General features: G+C 38.9%; 1 protein-coding gene across 4 annotated transcripts in view; it reads right to left on the minus strand.

Annotated features, from left to right (window-relative positions):
• The window catches only part of CTNNAL1 (catenin alpha like 1), a 57433-nt gene that overhangs the window by 30222 nt on the left and 7556 nt on the right, over window positions 1–19655 (minus strand). For 2 of the 4 annotated variants that reach the window (XM_086895665.1, XM_086895676.1), the window contains exons 2-3: window positions 6546–6735; window positions 280–467 (exon numbers count right to left, since the gene is read on the minus strand). In XM_086895665.1, coding sequence (XP_086751791.1) covers window positions 280–467; window positions 6546–6735 — 378 coding nt within the window. Of the gene's footprint in view, window positions 1–279; window positions 468–6545; window positions 6736–11551; window positions 11778–19655 lie in introns of those variants that run through there. The other 2 variants (XM_086895673.1, XM_086895683.1) reach the window with 2 other exon arrangements.

A 19655-nucleotide genomic window follows, 5' to 3' on the forward strand; every position in this document is an offset into this window, starting at 1 on the left:
AATAAGCAGCAACAAAGCATCTTCTCCAGCATAATATGCATAATAAGAATAAAGCAATGTGTGTGACATAAAATGCAGAATCACTGAAAATTGTTTTTTTTTCCTACTGACTTAGAGCCATCCCCTTTCCTATATCTGGTAAGTAAACACGTGCAAGACATTAATTTTTATCTCTTTACTTTGTAATTCCACCAGAGACACAATGATAATATCACGTTTAACATCTTTTGCACTGTCTACAGATATTAGTTAAACAAAACAGAAATGAAGCTACAATACCTTGTTCCTGGAAGTTATAATTTGCTTAATAACAATTCTGTCTGCTAACACCAGCACCTTTGTGACAGAAGAAAGCAACAACCTTGCAGCTTTTACCACACCCGTTTTGTCTGTAAAGATTGTTATGTGGCTATCAGATTCCGGATGATCCAAGCTTGCCACATCTGTAAGTTGTGCAATTGTTTCACCTAGAAGGGAAAAAAAAAAGAATAAAGTGACTTTATATACTTAGAAGAAAGATATTGGGCCATTAAGCATTCTTAGCTTTTACCTTTGAGGCTAAGACAATTTCAGAGCTAACTACAACTCTTTTTATTTCACTTCTTTCGACTGACTGTTGGTGGCACCCTCTCCATATTTAAATGTGGATTACTATTCACTACTGCCTTATTCTACCATCTGTAACATACACTAATTTTCTTACAGTAATCTACAGCTATTTGAGGGGGGAGGGGGGAGTGATGGGTGGAATTAAGGAGTGTGGATGGAGAACACATTCATGGGAGGCATTTTTCTGATTTTAATAGCTAAAATCAAACCAGTGTCCACACTTGCAGCATCAATCCACTGAAAGAGTGGGATGCAGCAAGGAAGAAAGAGCTACAAATTCCCCACCACTTTCCAAATTTCAATTAGCATTCCCATAATTTATGGGTTTCCTATTCCTGTAGAAGTCTCCAGGCATGAATAATAAAGAGATTCCAAACAGCAACTTTACAGCTCAGAGGACTGAAGCATGATTGTGAGACTAGTGCACTTCACATTCAAAGGAGGGCCACTAAACAGAGCACTGTCAGAGACAGGAGAGGAAAAAAAGGCAAAGGAGCTGATTTTCAGTTCATCACCATCTTTTTATTCAACTTGCATTTAGTTAAATAGATAGTTAAACAGGCTTAATTGACCACTTCTATTTTTTATGCAGGTAAAAACTCTACATCCACTGCAGCTAATGGATTCCTTATCTGAGAAAGAAACACAGACTCTATCCAATTTAATCTTTTGGAGTACCCTAGATAGTAATGCAATACAGGAAAGATGGAACATTTTGCTAGTCTGTAACCAGAGAAGGAGCAAGCTCTGATTTCTGTTAGTGCGAAACACAAGGTGATCAACCCACAGCTGACCTACAGATCGTCCTTAAAAATAAAATCGAGGAGATTTGATCAAATTCCTATGACTCATCTGCAAAACCTCAGTGAAGGTAATTCACCTAAGAAGGCAAAATACTCCAAAAGCCTGATAAAGCCAGTGCTCCCATTTGAAGAACCTGCATTATTCTGGTACTCCAGAAATACCACACACTATAGAACAAGGAAGGCCTGACAGTCCTTCAAGCCACAGAGCTCCAGATTTCATAGTGCTTCTCTCCTCTGATAATTGTAATCCCCTGGGTTCTTAAGCTGCCAAAATAGTATTGCATTATAGAAAGGAACTGGCAGTACATTTTCTGGGAGCAGGCCAGGTCACAAAAGGCATGTTCCAAATAAGAGTCATTCCAATATACCGTACTATAGTACGGTCTGAGACAGTGAGCTCCACAGCTGAAGGCCCTGAAAACAGATAGAAGCAAGAGGAATTATAAAAGTACAGCTACAGCCCAAAGAGCGAGGGGCAGCCAGGTGCACTCCCAGTGAAGCTGTAGGACAAGTCTCCAGTCAGGTAAGATCATTTGACAATAAAACACATTGGCCATTGCCTTCTCCACAGTCCAATTCATTTCACTTCACACCAGTCTCTACTTGTTCACCTTTTTCAGCAGATTAATCTATTTCTTTGACCTCACAACATCTGTGACAACATAAAATGCTGTAGAAACACACAGAGAACAATTAAAACAGATGCAAAGTTCTTTCGGTAACCAAGAAAGGATGCACACCGTTATCCCATTTCTTAAGCTGTAGGATTCACCTTCTTGAGGATGAATCAAATATTAGGTGAAGCAGCTAGCCATACAAAGAGTTGTCAGAGAACACTGAAACACCTGCAACATCTGCCTGTCAAAAGCTCCAGGCAGCCACAGAAACTCAAGACTTCTGTTAAAAGAACAAAGGCTTTGTTCTCTGCCTAGAGATCTGCAACTACAGGAACAGGAATTAAGCCCTGGGAGTGAGCTATGAGGAACAAGACCTGTTACAGTAAAGGGATGGAGCTAGGGAAGCTACACCCAGCTGGGTGTACACCAGTCCAAAAAACACATCTGAGCATGTCAAAGAAACAGTTCAGTGTCACTGTAATTCTGCTATCATGACAGAGATTATGACAATTGGGTAGAAATGATAGAAAGAAGCCTGTCATGTCCATCTCAAAGAAGGTTAACAAAAAAAATTCAGGCAATTGTGGGTTAGTCAACCTCACATCAGCCTCTAGGACTACCACTAAAATAATTTTGGAAGACATGACCACATGAAGCAGAAAAAGGCAATCAGGAAGAGCCAGCACAGACCTGCCAGGTTGAATAGTCCCTTATTGATCTGAATGCCTTCTACTATGAGATGACACTGTTTTTAAAAAAAGAAAGTAACAAATGCTGGGCATCTCAGCTTCAGCATGGCCCCTGCCATGATCTCCCATAACTTCATCAAGGGATGTGGACTAAGTGAACAAAAATGTGGGTAGGAAATGAACCTGACTGTTGGGCTTGGGGATGATGATAACAGGTACAAAGTTCACTGGGCACTCAACTTCCAGAGGTGTTCCTCTGGGACTGACAGGAGTCATGAAAACTATTCCCTGGATGACGACTCAGCATGTTCAGCAAGTGTGTGAACAATACCAAAGTGGGTGAGTGTCAGATACTGTGGAGGGCAGGGCTGCTAGACAGAGGAACAGGCTGGAAAAAAAAGGGTCTGATAGAAAAATCTGTGAAATCCAACAGGGGCAGTAAATACCACATCTGGGCCAGGGTAACACCACTCAGCCCTACATGCTGAGATCAGATGTCAACAGGGAATCTCTGTGGGGAAAGGCATGGGGGGGGTCAACAAAGAGTTTAATAGGGTCAGCAATAATGGCCAGCTGCACCTGGAAGGCTGCAGAAATGATTCTTCCTTTCCTTTTGGCACCTGTGAGGCAGCATCTGGAGTACCCTGCCCACTTCAGGGTTTTTCAGTACCTCAGCTGGCATAGTGGAGCCTGTGACATATAGGGAGAGCTTGAAGAGGGGAAATTTCTTCTCACCCAAGAAGAGAAGGCCAGTGGCAGAGCTTTCTGTGCTCTACATCTATTCCCCAAGTGGGCAGGTATGGAGAGACACAGACTGATCCCAGTATGTATGGTAATGAAACAAGAAGCACAGAACAAGACATAAGAAAATACTTTCACTACAGCAAAGGTGGACAAACACCCTTAAGTAAGGGCACAAGAAAGAAGTAAGAAATGAGAAGTGTACAAGAAATTGCATTCTCTCCATTCTTGGGAGTTAAAATGGCCCTTACAACTTCAGTTATTCTGTGATTCCATTTATCCATTTAAATTTCCATTTTTCAGTCTTCTTAATTTAGCCCTCTCTGTACTAAAACCCAAAGCAATAATAGGAGAGAGCTATTTATTGCCATTATTTTATTCCATGTCTCCCTTTAGGCCTACGAAGTCAACTGGCAGTGAATACTGGAAAAGTTATGACACTTATTCCTGACATGTGCTTTCTCTTTTAAATTAGCTGGTCTTTCCTAGTTTTAGAGAGAAAAAAAGGACCAAAAAAAAAAATCACAGATGGGCATCTAAAATGTGCTTCTTTAAGTTACACTCCAGTACTATACTGTCATTGTAAACATTGACTGTGCAAGAATAATGTTACGCAAAATCTGCTACATGACCCTCTGCAGTGTTTTAGGATTCTATTTTGAGTCAATCAAATTACAAGGTTTATTACAAGGAAATAGTCATAACAAGTCTGAAACACTTCAGATCACTGATTATACCCTTCACAAGAGACAGATACAACATCTGTCATCCTTCAAAGCCTCTGCAGGATACGCAATTGATTTAAAGACTCCCTGCTTTTCTCAGAAATTGAGATGCTTAATGTTCTAAATCCTTTTGTGTTGAAATCTATCTTTTATGCCTAACAAAATCTCCATTTCTGAGACACAATCTAATTTATTGGCTAAAAAAAAGTATGAACAGCTCTACCAGATTCCCTGCCCTAAAGAGCAAGGGCTTTCTGCTGCCTATGCCCTCAGAATATAGGGCTCTGTAATACAGGTCACTATTCTTGGCTATAATTGTCCAGGAATTTTTTTTGCCTTGCTTGGAAACACCAAACTTATTAAAAATGGGACTTGAGTAACCATGTTCAGAAACTGAGTTCAGACAACATTTATCCATAAGAATTAATCTGCTCAAAGGACAATGTTACTTTGTCCAACACTGAACAGTCCACAGAGATAATACTGGCACAAAAAACCCTCTATCAAACAAATAACCAGGAGCAAACATGTTTGCTACACTGAATTTCCCATGTAAGTTGTCGGTTAGATCTCAAATGCAGGGAACAACTGAGCCGTGCCAAAGTAAATGTGAGGCTGACAGAAATGTAAACAGCCCATATCTTCACTCCTCTAGACTGAGGCCATTACTGAACCACAGGAAATAAAACTTACAATGAGAAAGAACTATAGTATTTTGCTGGGATAAAGTACTGCTGACTATTTTTAGGTTCTGAGGTCCTCCTGCATACAGTGATTGGGATACTTAACCACAGCATAACTGTGAAGTCAAGAAACAGATTCAGACTGCACTGCTCTCCCAGCAGCTGAGATTATCGATGTGAACTTTGGTAATTTTGGCTTGTCAGCATTTTACTTGGATCTCTGAAGAGAAAACACATGCTTCACATAACAAATTGGATGCTTTTAAATTAGGACATTTCTGTTTGCAGCCAAGTTTACTGGAGCGACTAGGAATTTTCAGACTCAAGTTTATCTAGAATAGTCCTTCAAATCACAAGAACAATCACTCACCATCAGTGTGTTTCTAGACATTGTGACTTATTGTTGAGGGATTTTCAGAGGATTTCTTACAGCACTATGCCAAATTTCTAAGCTTCTTTTTTCATTTAATAGTATGAACTGTATCCCCAAAGTCTGAGGCCAGAACAGCGATTCAACAAGACATACACCAGTTAGGACAGCAAAGACAAGTTTTTCAGGACTCTGAGGTCATTTCAAAGATAAAAGCCAAACACCCACCCAAGCCCCCTTTTTAACTTAACAGTTTCAAGTACAGTAACCCACATTTTGGAGTAGAATACTGCTCCATCTATCAAGACATTGGTGTTGAAGGGTTATTGAAAGGTCATTTATCTGAATATAAAATACACACAGAAGCTCAAGATTGTCTCCCTGAAGCCACAGCGAGCAGAATGTCTGTCATAATTGCAGGTTCATCCACCTGCTCAAATTGGGAAAGCTTCAAGTAGAATTTCCCATAATCCAAAAGTATTTGAAAGAAAAGACAAAACCTCATCCCACTAACAACAAAAGGAACATTCTACTAGATGTCATCTTGAAGCCTTCACTGCAGATCTTAGAATATGCATTTACTGAGGGCCCCTGAAATATCATGCAAGGAGTAGTATTTAGTATCTAGGAAGGTAGTTTCTAGCATGACACTGACATTCTCCTACAGCATCAGAGAATGTACCCCCCTATTTGCCTAGACAGAGTCTTCAGGGGGAAGAAGAGTGACAGCAGGCAACTCAATTATCCACACTTCACATTCAATTCACACACACAGCAAGTTCACAACAAAACTGGAATCCAGTAAAAAGGCAAGCACAATATGATTTTCATTCTACTGAGGCAAGTCATCAGATGACTGATGTGAGTCATCTTACTGAGTCCTGATGAAATATGGGTTGACACTGACCTTCATTCAAACACTGAGATTTGGAATTCAGTGACCTTAACAGCATAACACTCAAATAATTTAAAATAATCCACTGTTTTAACTTGGCAGCAATAAACTTTAAAGTTGTATTCCCAACACTCTGCTCTTTATCTGTAGTAACATCATAAAAAAGAGCAGTCAAGTAATTCCTTGTGGCAAATGATCCTATAAAAATCAAAGCCAACACACAATTCCATTCCCTATTTGCAAGATGACAGTAATTTAAGTAAGTGACAAAATCAGGTAACAGATCAGGCTTTGAATGAACCAGCAGAGGAAGGTTAAGCAATTAAATAATGAAGCTCTTACATTATGCCTGACACTAAAAATAGTGTGCCAAAAATGGCACAAGTACAATTTCATGAGTAACTACATACCTGCTCTCCTTGCCTCAATGCAGGCAACACTCATTTCCTCCTTCAATTCATGGTTTTCGTTGGCTATGGCTTCACCCACAGTAACAAATCTCCCGACTGCCAGGTTAACGGCTTGGCCCACTCGCTGGATTGCTTGCAGAGTCTTGTCTGAACGCTTTGGTTTATCCTTATGATTAATGAGAGTAGTTATCTGCAAACAAGAATAATTATTTGTTAGAACATTTTAACTTTAATACTAAAGGCAAGTTTTGAATTGAACTCAGTAATACACTTTTACAATACTTCACTAATAAAATTTAGTTTTGCGCTCTGTCATGAGGTATCATTTAGCTTCTCAGAGAATGAAAAAAACGGAAGTGCAATTAAGGTTGCTCATCTGCTCAGTTTATCTCAAATGAAAAGAGGGATTTTTGTTTTTATTCCACTCCCATTTTCAGTACTAAAGTAAGCTGCCCTGGATCTCAACAGCCTTTCACACTACACACACAGCCCTTCCCCCATTAAAATATCCACCATAGTCATAACTTAAACATCCTCAATTACACATTTCCTAGAGTTTAGAAAAAAGTTGCCATTTAGATACACGTTATCAGTAAAACAATTTGTGAGGACATTGCTATTTTGAACTCCTGACTTGGCTTTTCTGCCCACTGCAAAGTGCTATACATTCCCTCTTGAATCACAGAGACTGGAGATCAGCTGCACACTGGCTGCAGGAGACTGAAGATTTGTCCCAGACATGAGGAGACAAAGAGATCCTTTCCCCTCACAGAGGAGAAAGGCAGGATTGCAGACACAGCTTCTCAACAAAGGCATCAGGTGAGCATGAGGACAGTATGCAAACCTACCACTCTCAACCAACTATAAACTGCATTACAAACATGACCTTTACATTTTCTGTTGCAGCCCCCTTCTAGAGAGAAGCAGGAGAGAAATTAAACTCTGTAGTTTCAAACATCCTAAACCAGCATTAAAATCCAACAAAAATAGTCCCGCCTGTCCTTGTCTCCCACTCATGTTTGCAATGAGTTTATCTGATGTGGGTTAAACCTCAGTTGTGGAGAAGGTGATACTTGTTGTTTTAGTTTTCCCCATAATCCGGTGCCTAGTCTGGTTCACTGCATAGCTTCATGAATATTTTTGGTGGCAAAAGGGAAACAGTACAGCCTGAGGAGAGAAAGATGGGCAGAAGTGCTCCTTTCAGCAGGAGTATCATTTAAAATGCCCACAGAACTCAACTGTAAACCACATCCACAGGAGCTCAAAGTTGTCTGTTTAGAGAATCTCAGGATTACACGAATTACTTAAGTGTCTGAACATCTCAGCTATATCAGCTTGATCACAGACGTCTTTGCCACTCCTCAAAAAAAGTAAACCATCATTCACTCATTCTCCTACCAGACAAGCCTGTGGTGGGACAGAAACATACAAGCTGTACCTGTAATGCTCACTACAGATTCAATGACATAGCAGGAAGCAGTAGGAACTATTCTGCTTCATGATTTGATCAATGCCCAAGGATTACCCCTCAGATATCACTGAGTCGTCTTTCTGGAGAAGAAAAAGGAGTGGTATTGTTTAACACCTTGCTGAGGCTGGTTTTGAATGCCAGGAGCTGGTTTATCCAAGCTTCCAGAATTAAACTCTTTGCAATGGGAAATATCAACACATCATAGAGCTCTTTGCACACACAAGAAAAATAAAAAAGCCAAAAAACCTAAGAGATGTGCTGCCCTATAGAAGAACTCCTATGAGAATGGAAGAATATTTTGTTCTGGTACAAGACATCAGTACAGAAATGCATTGTCTGCTCACTGCCTTCTTATATATGCCCTACTTTTCCAATTTGTGTCTAAGCCACAAGGTCTTTCTATGCAACACACAACATATATTGCTCATACAACAAATCTGTCCCTGTAAGAGTCCCCTGGATCATCAAACTTCAGCTCCAAAGCCAGATGCCTTTCCAGTGAAAAGATCTTCTTATGATGGAAACAGAATCCTAATAGAGAGTAAACTGAGGAAACATCTGAACAGATTCATTTTAGATGAGGAATGACATTCCTCAAAACACTCAGTTACCATCACTTCTGACCAACATGAAATTCATGGTAAGAACAACTGCACTATGCAGCTTTCCTGAATTCTTGCGTTGTAAGTATGTCAGGTATACAGAATTAAAAAATACCTGTCAGCAGCTAACCTAACAGTGCCAGCTGTTGAATTCTTGAATAGGCATGGCTAGCAATCCAACTGAGAGCATTAGTCCAAATGCTGAAGAAAAACAAACTGATAGAGGGTCACAACTTTTAAACATACAGCAACACAATACTGGGTTAATATTACATTCATACAGTTATTGACTTCTCAGAAGTATATACAAAATATTCTGGCCTAAAACAAACTGCAAGTTTACATACTGGCTGTAAGTTTACCTCCCACAGCATTTTACACCAGTAGAAGTTTAAACATGTTCTGCATAACCCTGGAAAAAAATGCATATGCAAATAACACTGCAGAGTGAAAGGAATCCCACTGTCTCTTACAAATCATCAAGGGCATTTATTTTAATTCCCATGTTACTGCAGTGGTATGCAAATAATAAAAATCATTAGGATATCACAGCTTAAATTGCTTTACTAAAGTCTTACAAAATACTCTCAGGAACACGAGTGCCTTTTACATTTCTCTAATTTCTTTATCATTCTCTTCAGAGGGCATCATAGTTTTTGTAGCAAAAAACAACCCCTCTACTGTCCCCCTGCCAAGCTTAAGTAAGAATAAGGAGCTGTTTTGACAGGTCTATCACCAGTGTAATCTTAACCTCATGAAGTCCAACAAGGCTAAACACAAGGTCTTGCACTGGGGCTGGGACAATCCCTGATACCAATACAGGCTGGGGATGAATGGATTGAGAACAGCCCAGCAAAAAATTACTTGAGGGTACTGGTGCAAGAAAAATTGGATATGAATCAACAATGTGCTTGTAACCTGGGCCGCATCAAAAGCAGAGTGGCCAGCAGGTTGAGGGAGGGGATTTTGCCTCCTCTCCTCTCCCTCTCCCTCTCCCCTCCCCTGGAGAGGGGTGTACAGCTCTGGGGTCCCCAAAAGAAGGGCATGGAGTTGTTGAAGACAGTTCAGAGGAGGGCCATGAAGATGGTCAGAGGGATGGAGTGCCTCTCCTGTGATGACAGGCTGAGAGAGCTGTGGTGGTTCAGCCTACAGAAGGCTCCAGGGAGACCTTACAGCAGTCTTTTAACATATAAAGATGGCTTAGAAGATTAGGAAAGACTTTTTACCAAGGCCTGTAGTGAAGTAGAGAGATCAACAGTTTTAAACTAAAAGAGCGTAGATTCAGATTTGACTTAAAGAGTGAACTTTCTACCATGAAGGTGATGAGGCACTGGAACAATTTCCCTGAGCTATGGAAGCCCTGTCATTTTAAGAGTTCAAGGCCAGGTAGTTTGAACCAGCTGGGGCTTAGATGGGGCTCTGAGCAACATGGTCTAATGGAAAGTATCCCTGCCCATGGCAGGAGGGTAGAACTAGATGGTCTTGAAAAGTCCCTTTTAACCCAAACCGTTCTCTGATTCTATGACCTACTCTAGACACCCACTTGAGTAGCTTGTATAGATTAAACTCAACCTATGGTTATACACAGCAGAGGAAGCTTCACTCCTGGAATAATAAACTCTTAGCTGAGTAATACTCATTCCTCTCAGACTGGCTAACTTAGGGCCAGTATAGTAACTATCTTTAACACTGGAATAGAGGGAAGTTGGTTGAGCTCCATATTTTTTTCTTTTCAGAGAAGTCAAAAAATTGTATGGATTGACAGTTAAAACAACCGTTGTGAGAGAACCAAAAGAGATGTTGGTCAAGGAGTTTGAAGCATCACAACAAACAGCTTCATATAACACCTCTTTCATGTGAGAACAACATTATGTAGCAAACGCACCCTATACTGATACGAGATTTGCATAAGATGTTTTCTATAAAAAAGCTAAGTAACAAACAGCCCTGAAATAGTTGTAGGTAGGTCATGATAAAAGAAAGATATGAAATATAGATCAGTTAAAGAAAAAAGGGCTGGGTTTGGTTCTAGAAACATGAGTTACACATAAACCAAATGAAATAATGTCAAAAGCATGACGACAGCTGCTCAGATACAAGATGGGCTTCTCACAACCTGCCACCTGCAGAAAACACTGCTCTATGAACAATGAGAAAGATTTTTCAGAATTATGTATTCTCATTACCCCATAGAGCATTAAGAGTGACAGGTACATCCTCCATATCAAATGGAGTTTTGAAAAAGCAGAGGTAATGGCAACTGCAGTTTAGGATTCTTTTCAAGACTTAATCAGGTTTGTAATTAACAGTCAAGAGTTAAAAAAATAACAAGATCTTAACTTAGCAAGGAGAGGAATTTCACTAGTATGTTAAGTGACAAACTGAAGGAAACTGTGACACTAATAAGCAGTGCAAAGATTATTTAACTAGTCCAGCACTTAATAATAATTGCCTCAGAGCAGAAATACAGTGGCAAGCATTAAAGGCCAACAAGAAAGGCTTCTAAAATTAAGAATAAGTAAAGGTTTTGCTCTTGACTTTTAAACAATGTTGAAAATTAAGATAAAAAATTGGACAAGTTAAATGAAGAAAAGGAAAGACCCATAAGAAACTTAACAAGGAATTTTCTCCCCAACAACCAATCAAAGAAACCCTAAGACTGAACTAGTAAAACTTTAAACATTTAAGATGTTTCACATTACAAGAAATTGCTTTTCCCCTGCAGTCCATCCAGTTGGAACCAGACTAGAACTATTACCATGTTTTAATTTTTTTTTAAATAAAGGAAACCCCTGCAAGTCCAAGAACATCATCTAAGAGCTCCCTCAAATTTAACACCTCCCAGATATTTAATCTGTTATATTCTGATCATGTATTTCCCAGTCACCAACATCTGTGATGTTTGGACAGGAGTTAGCAGCTGAAAAGATTACCTGCAAGTCTCTTTGAACAAGAGCAATACGTTACATGCTGTTTACTTAAGGATTTACTGATCGGATCCTAGAAAGGAAACAGTCCTTTTGATGGTACTCACCCTCTGTTTAATGTGAGTTCTCACATCAAACTATTTCCATGGAATGTTTATCTGAGATTTGAGACAACCAGTTTAAGGAGTGTCTCAAGAATCTGTCAGCTACAATCTTATGTCACTTGTTATGAGAAGCCATGGAAAAATAATGGCCTTTTCTCAAGAACTTTACCAAAACTAACAGATACAGCCGTAATGTATCAAGATGTACTCTATATTTAAGGAAACAAGCTCAGTTGGGGCAATTTTTGAGCAGCTGTTTTCAGATCTTTTTGAGGGCCTTCAGATACTGACATTTAAGTCATTATACGCTTCATGCTCAGGAAGCATCATGACAGCACACTTAGCTAAAAATATTCTAATGTCTATTTATTGTCAGTGTAATTAAGTCTTGCATGACAGAATTAAGTGATACTTAAAGAGACTGGGTTTCACAAGGTATTTATAGACATCTATAAATAAAACCAGAGGAAACATAGCTATTTCACAGCCCCAGCTACAAACACAAGAGTTAAACTGACATGTCATGTAGGAAGATATTCTGCCCACCTATCTCCCTAGGAAAGTACCTACACTGTACACAGGATGATTTAGACTCTCAAGAGTAGTATTTGTTACTGCCTCTTGTGTGGTGGGTTGTCCCTGTCTGGATGCCAGTACTCACCAAAGCCACTCTATCACTCCCCTCCTCATTAGGAAAAAGGAGAGACAATATAATAAAAATCTTGTGGGCTGAGATAAGGATAACCCACCAGTTACCGTCACACCATAAATAGACTCTGCTTGGGGAAATGGAATGAATTTATGACCAATAAAATTAGAGTAGGATTGTGAGAAGTAAAACTCATCTTAAAAATACCTTCCCTTCTACCTGTCCTTCCTGGTCTTTATTCCTGATTCTCTACCTCCTTTCCCCCAGCAGCACAAGGAGACAGGGAATGGGGGCTGTGACCAGTTTCTCACATGCTGTTTCTGCTGCTGCTCCCTCCTCAGCAAGAGGTTTCCTTCCCCTGCTCCAACATGAGATCTCTCCCATGGAAGACAGTCCTCCATGAACTTCTCACATGCCCTTCCCATGGGCTGAAGTTCTTCATGAACTACTCGTCCTTCCCACAGCCTCCTCTATGCAATGAGGATTAGCTGCCTTAGAGTAAATGGAAGCTCCTCTTCCATTTTGTGTATTTTCTGCTTTCTACCTTTCATTAACTTTATAATGGTAGAAAATTTGTTTCTTAAAAAAAAAAAAAAGTAATACAAGGAATGAACAGTTTTTGCTAAAAAAATGTATTAGCACTGCATACTCGGAAAGAAGTTACTAACCCCTACAAGAAGAGTGCTGTAAGGTAAATTTAGTTGCATTTAATACAACACATAAAAATCTTGGTCAAAAAGGCCCTTCCCACACTACTTGTATTTTCATTTTGTACTTTCATTAGTTCATCTTGAGTTTGGGGGCAGAGAGAAACTTCTAATATTACATTTTAGGTACTGTCTCTCATTAGGTGTTTCATACTCCTTGAGGATGATCAGGTCTCCAGACTCATTTAGCCAGACAGCAGCACACGTTGTTCCAACACCCACACCTGCTACAGAATACAACCATGTTATATTCTGTCATGTGTCAGAGAGAGCAGAGAAGGAGCAACTGGCATTTGACATCCTGTCCATAAGGGCTACAAGCAGAACTTTCACATAGACTTCTCACCACAAGATGAGCCTCAGGGATCTTAGGAAGTAAGCAAGGACTACCAGCTTGCCTATCCTAGAAAACAAAAGTCTGTTAAGATTAGATGCTTGCCCATGCATTAATGGAAATCTTAAGTGTTTTTTTACAAATTCAATCACTAAAATTTTTTTTAAAAGTTCAGCTACTGTATGGACTTTTGGAATCAGAAAATACATATCTTTCTATTCATATTTCATTTTGTAGAAAAATTCTACAAATAAACTTTGCAGAAACTCAATTTTGAATGTTTTCAAAGGTTGGAAAAGACTAACTGAAATGAAATTCAACTGTACTAACTACTAATGCACTCATTAATTGTAAGAATCCGTATTTTTTTATGCTGAAAACATTATTTCAGGCAATGTGTCCTACTTTATGGACTATTGAATCAGAACAGTTTCTTCTACATGTTACCATGTAAGGGGGCAATCAACCCTTCTTGCAGAAGGCACATAGATCCCAACACATCATTCAGGATGCTGAGTCAACACTTTTGAGACGCCTTCCATGAAGCGATGTAATCCAGCTAGCCCCTATTTATGAATTTTCCTCATAGACTTCCTCCAGAGGGCAGGACTGGTGTCCAGAAGAACAGAACAAATGCACTGCATATCCAAGACTGCCGAGTACTTAGACATGTGGCATTGAGACTGTTGTATTTGCACTTTTACCTTGAGGCTTTTTAGAAGTATCTTCTCAGTGGTTTTATACTCATCTTCTATAAAAACCATCCGGGAAGCAAATTAAATAAACTTAAACAACCTGTAGGCTGGTTCACTTATCTGTGGGCAAATGCTAACAGGCTCAGCAGAGCCTCAGGCAATCTTTCACATGCAGTGTCTAACAAGTTGGTAAGCCACCTCTGAAAAGGAAGGAGGAACAATCCATGGCCCACAGTGACAAGCAGAAGCTGCCAAGCAACACAACAACAGCCCTACCAGTTCAGATCACTGGGGTACCTAACCTAGTATCTTGTATCCCACAGTCCTCCACATGCTTGCCTAGAAAAGATCATGAGAGTTAAACAAGCAACACAAGCTATAATGCACTTGTAACCAGATTTCCAGCTGGCTACCTGAAAACTGTACATTAAATTTTAAAACACCACAATACCTAATTGTGCACTTCTCACAAGCACAATAGCTTCAGCAGATAGAAATATTATCTGGAAGGGGTGAGAACAGTCCTCTTCACCTCCTTCACATCTACACTTCAAAATCTACTCTTTGTAAAGTTCACCAAGGAAGAGAAAAGTACACAACTTCAAATTCAAATACACACCTCAGATTATTAGTACCATTGCTATGTACTTGTTAGACATTCTTGGAATTCTTAAGAGATCAAAAGAAAGGAATCAGCTCAGAGAGAGACTGTACTATAGTAGTGAATACTCTTTGTGCTGACTGCATTCCTAGAAAACCAAGGAACTTATAAATTTCAAGTTCTGAACCAAACACCACAGAGAAAATGATTAACAAAATTGTGATATAGATGAACTTGTTCAAATGCAGTGCAACAATTTGATGACACCAATTTATTTTTTCCTCCAGCGTTGGTTATTTTGGGTTTGGGGATTTGCAGGGTAGATTTTCTTTGTTTGTTTTTTTTATTGTTGCTTGTTTATTTATTTGTTTTGGTTTATTTTCAGAGCAATGAGAACTCTGAAAACTTCAGGACTTCTTGGGGTTTTTTTTTATCCCATGGGTTTAAATTGTCTCCAATTCTTTTATCTTTTTTTTTAACTGTGAAAAGGAATATCAGAGGGAAAAAAAAAAGGAATGATCACAGCTCACTATTCTTACAGCCTGTGGATTCTTGATGTTATGTAGAAGATTAATGACTGATTAATGATGTTATTAAAGTACCCTACTGTAGAGGATAAATACTCTTTCTTTTTAATGTTCTCTTTTCACAGACTCCTTAAAACCAGGGATCTCCACTGATCTGCAGAGGTGAAGTAGAAAAGTACACAAAAGTCAACATGCATTGCTGATCTTTTTTCCACACATGGAAGAAGAGACCAATCACTGGAAAACCCTCCGTGAGGCTTAACCAATGATCAAAGACACCTTGTTTACTCTTACTGCCACATGCTGTACAAGTAAGAGGACTTCCCCACCTTTCACCCAAAAACAGCATCTTCAGAATTTCCATAGCAATGAGTGATCATGAAAAAGATCAAAAATTTTCAGACAATTCAAGTTCAACCTTTCTTCTCTTTTTTAAGAGATGTATGCAAGTTCATAGAATGAGATGCCCAAGCAGCTTGACAGGAGTTGGCAAAGTTTTTCAAACAAGGTCCAACTTCTTCTGATAATACAATACATGCATCAACAAGCACATTGGACATTATAAAATATGCTTTACCTATCAAAAGATGTGTTCAGAAGTATAACTGGCTTTCTAACTCAACTGCTGCCTTGAAGTTTGAAAAGCACAACTACCTCACTAGAAAAGGTGAGCATAAGCTAGCAGACCAAATAATTTGGTTTCAGGGCATACAAGGCAGTACACTTTCCTTCCCTCCTGCTGCCCTTCAGTATCTTCTTACCCAAACAGCTAGATTTTATAAACAAAGAAATTTCTGCTTTTAATTCCACACCTAGAAAACCTAGGCAGGATTAAGCCTAAAATCCAACTCAGAGGGAAGTTCATTGTTTAAAGTGTACTTTCAGATGTGGTCAAAACAGATGCAGACTTGTTTTCAGCACCTGAGAGATGCAAGTCTCAGAAATAACTCAATTTACTAACATAATCAGGTAACCTCAAACCAAAGACTGGCAAACAATAACTCTGGCTTCTCCCCCTAACTTGTTGTTAATGTACCTTACCTTGTACTGCTTGTGCTAACAATGCCTGAGCCAGCTCTGAGCTGCTCATTCAAAAAAAACCACCACTGCTGTGGAACTAAAAACTCAGACATTGTAATAAAGGATGTAGCAGAGACAACACACTTATTTCACCATCAACTGAGAATTCTTTCTATCCAAACCTGGATTGGCTCCTGAAGATGTAGAAAGTGTTCCTCGTTAGCTCATAAGCAGGTGGCTTCCCTTCCATGAATACCAGCTATTCAATCCTTCTTACATTGCATGTTCCCAACAGAACAGTTCCTGCAGCCTCTTTCAGAGAAGGCTTCCTTAGCAGCATTTTGACATCCCACTTCAGTTCAGAGCGACACCTGGTATTTCCATTTTGAAAAGCACAGACTTGCTCTAGGGATTAACTGAGAAGTACAAGTGTTCTGGAAAAGGCTATGCAAATCCAACTACTATCCACCTACTTGGAGTGCAAAACTAAACAAAAACTTCACCTGATCCAGGAACTATTATCTTATTTATGCTAAAGTGCCTGTATATTCTTTTGATTGCTTCATTAAAGAGCTCCAGGGCAATAAAAACTCATTCAGTTGGAAAATTTAAGAACATTTAAATGTAACATAGAGATACAATACAGGATCTTTGATAATTAAAAGGGAGCACTCCACGCACTGGTCTAACTCCTACACGTTAAGTGCTCACAACATGAGACAACATTACCCTTCTACTTGTAAACATTTTTCATGCCTGTGAATAAACAAACAAACAAACAAACAAAAATACTATCACAACCTCCATACTGAAAAGATCTTACTACAGAACAGCTTTGCTTTATTTTTATTTAAAAATAGGATTTCTGTGGTTCTAAATGGTTATATTCATTCTGTTTAATAAAAACATGTTTCTGCAAGACAAAAGCAACAGCACAATTTTTTAACTTTTCTATATACAGCTGAAAGTACTTTGGGATTTGCTCATAAATTACTTCTGCAATTTGTGCTTGGGAGTTATCTTACCATTTGAGAATTCATTTTAGGCATATAACTAAGAAATAATTCAATTCAGTATCTAAAGTAGAGTAACAGTTATAAATTTGCTCTAGAGTCTATATCACCTCTCATTTACCCCATTAGCTTTAAACAAGGCTATTAATGAAATGCAATATAGCTCAATAAGTAAAAAATAGACCTTAAGGTCTACCAAGGGTTATAGTTTTCTAATAAATTAAGAAACATAAAATAAATCCATGCAGAAAGCCACAGGCTCATAGTACCACACAGCAGTCTTACTGAACTATAATCAGAGTTGTTTTCAATCATTAATTCATAAACCATCCTTTGGGGATTTCCCTACCTAATATGTCTAAAACCATCTGTTAACAATGCTGAATAGCAAGAAAGCTGCTCTAATTCTTCTTGTGCAGGATCACAGAGAGGCAGTTTTGATTTAGTACTCATTCTACTGGAGAACTACAAAAAATTGTTTAATCTGGAGAAAAGTCATTAATCAGATTTCAAAAATATGAAAGGTAAGATACCATTGAAAAAGAGCAATTGATTTTCAGCTATGTCAGTAGAAAGCATCTTCCTTCAGCCACTTGAAATGCTAGTCTGACTCATTTATCATATCAAAGACTAAGGTATTGAACATCCTAAAGCAGTAGCCAAGCTTAACTCAAAGCCAATCTTACTATCCAAGGTTCACTGAAAAAAAGGTTTGAAACCACACATGTTTTACGATAGTGCTGTTGCTCATGTGATAAAATATGCAAGTGTAATTTTCCTTGCAAAGCAGAATATAATTAGTGATAGTAACATCATTAATTATTCATGTAACAAAATAATTTCATTTACCTATTTAAGTTATTCTAAGGTACTCCTGGGCTCCCCAGCATACCTTATAAATGACAACTGTAAATGATTATCTGTTTTTCTTTAAAAGTTTCACAATGGCCTAGCTTCAGTGACTAGAAGTTGTCAATTAAAAATTAGTCTCATTATAAAAAGAAACCTGCAGCCACGTCAGCCAACAAGTACAACTGATGCTTTGAAATAATCACCTTTTCTACATCCAGATGATAATCTCCTAAGATTAACTCTTCCGCACAAATCAAAGCGAAACAATCAGGCTCCTTAAGAGGCACAGAGCACCAAGTGTAGGCTAAGTAACAGCTGAGATTCTGACAGAAAAAGAATTCTCAAGGAGCGCAAGATGCTTAGCGCCAACCAGCAGCTGACAACCTGCAATACCTACGGAACCGCAGGGAGAAGAGTCACCGGGTTAGTGACTAACTGGAACTACGGAGGTGCAGCTCTGAACCCAGGCAGCACCATATGCTTCTGGACCCACAGCAGTTACAGCATATGATCCACAGCAGAGTTTCTCTGCTGTACAGGATGTAAACTCTTCTGAGTTTAGCAGGAGGTTTGCCTTCCTCCATACAAGTCTTTACATCACAGCTCATAATTTTATTACTCAACAGTAGTGCCAAATTTCAAGCCTAAAGTCAGTACCAAATTAATTCATAAGATGGAAAATTCTGAAAAAAGAGGAGAAACAGCTTCTCAAAGCTTTCAAGTTACCGGGATTTTTAAAGTACTGAAAAACAAAGACAAGGTCTCAAGAACCATTTTAAAATGAGGACATGCAGATATTTTTTTTTTTTTTTTCCTCAGATGCAACGAGCTAAAGACAAATATGGATCATTTTAATTTTTCCAAAAAAGAATTTTCCCATCCCATCCTCCAAAAAGAGCTATAAGGGGCAATGTACATGCTCTGGCACCATACTGGAGCAGTAACAGCCAACAATGTAAGAACCCTTTAGCACCTTAGACATATGAAAGAGAAAGACCTAGAGGTACCAAAAAAATGCCCAATGAAACAAGGCAGCCAAGGGATTTGCTGGAACAAATCTGTCAGTGCATCTGCTGCATGGGAAATGCAAATAAGACAAAATGGATCTGAGTTTGGACTGATTGCTGAAGTTCAGGAAGGGAATGAGACTATGCATATTCCTTAAGATTATGAATATTGTCCAGAGACTATATGAGACATTTCTATTTAGATTCTAATTGAGAAAGAGAGAACACATTTGATTAACAAGTTCAAAAGTAGGTATGTAATGAGCCTGTACTGCAATACAATATTATGGTTATAGACATTCAAATATTAGCTTATATACAAGACTGAAACATGATGCAGAGGAAAAAAATACAGGGAGAATGTGGTGGGTCCCCTCCCACCCCAAATCTTTATAGACTTCCAAGAATAAAGAGCTAGTGACAAATAAACTAAAAGCCTAACAGTGTTTTTAATATAGGTCTGCTTTAAAGTTTAGAATAAAACAACCAAGTTTCAGAAGGCTCATCTCTTCCAATCTCTCCAACCTGCCAAGGTCCTTCTGAAGGGCTGCACAGCCCTATTGGGTATTGGCCATTCCTCCCAGCTTTGTGCCATCAGTGA

The sequence above is a fragment of the Cyanistes caeruleus genome, chromosome 1 (genome assembly GCF_971803275.1).
Source record: "Cyanistes caeruleus chromosome 1, bCyaCae1.hap1.1, whole genome shotgun sequence".
NCBI classification, from domain to species: Eukaryota; Metazoa; Chordata; class Aves; order Passeriformes; family Paridae; genus Cyanistes; species Cyanistes caeruleus.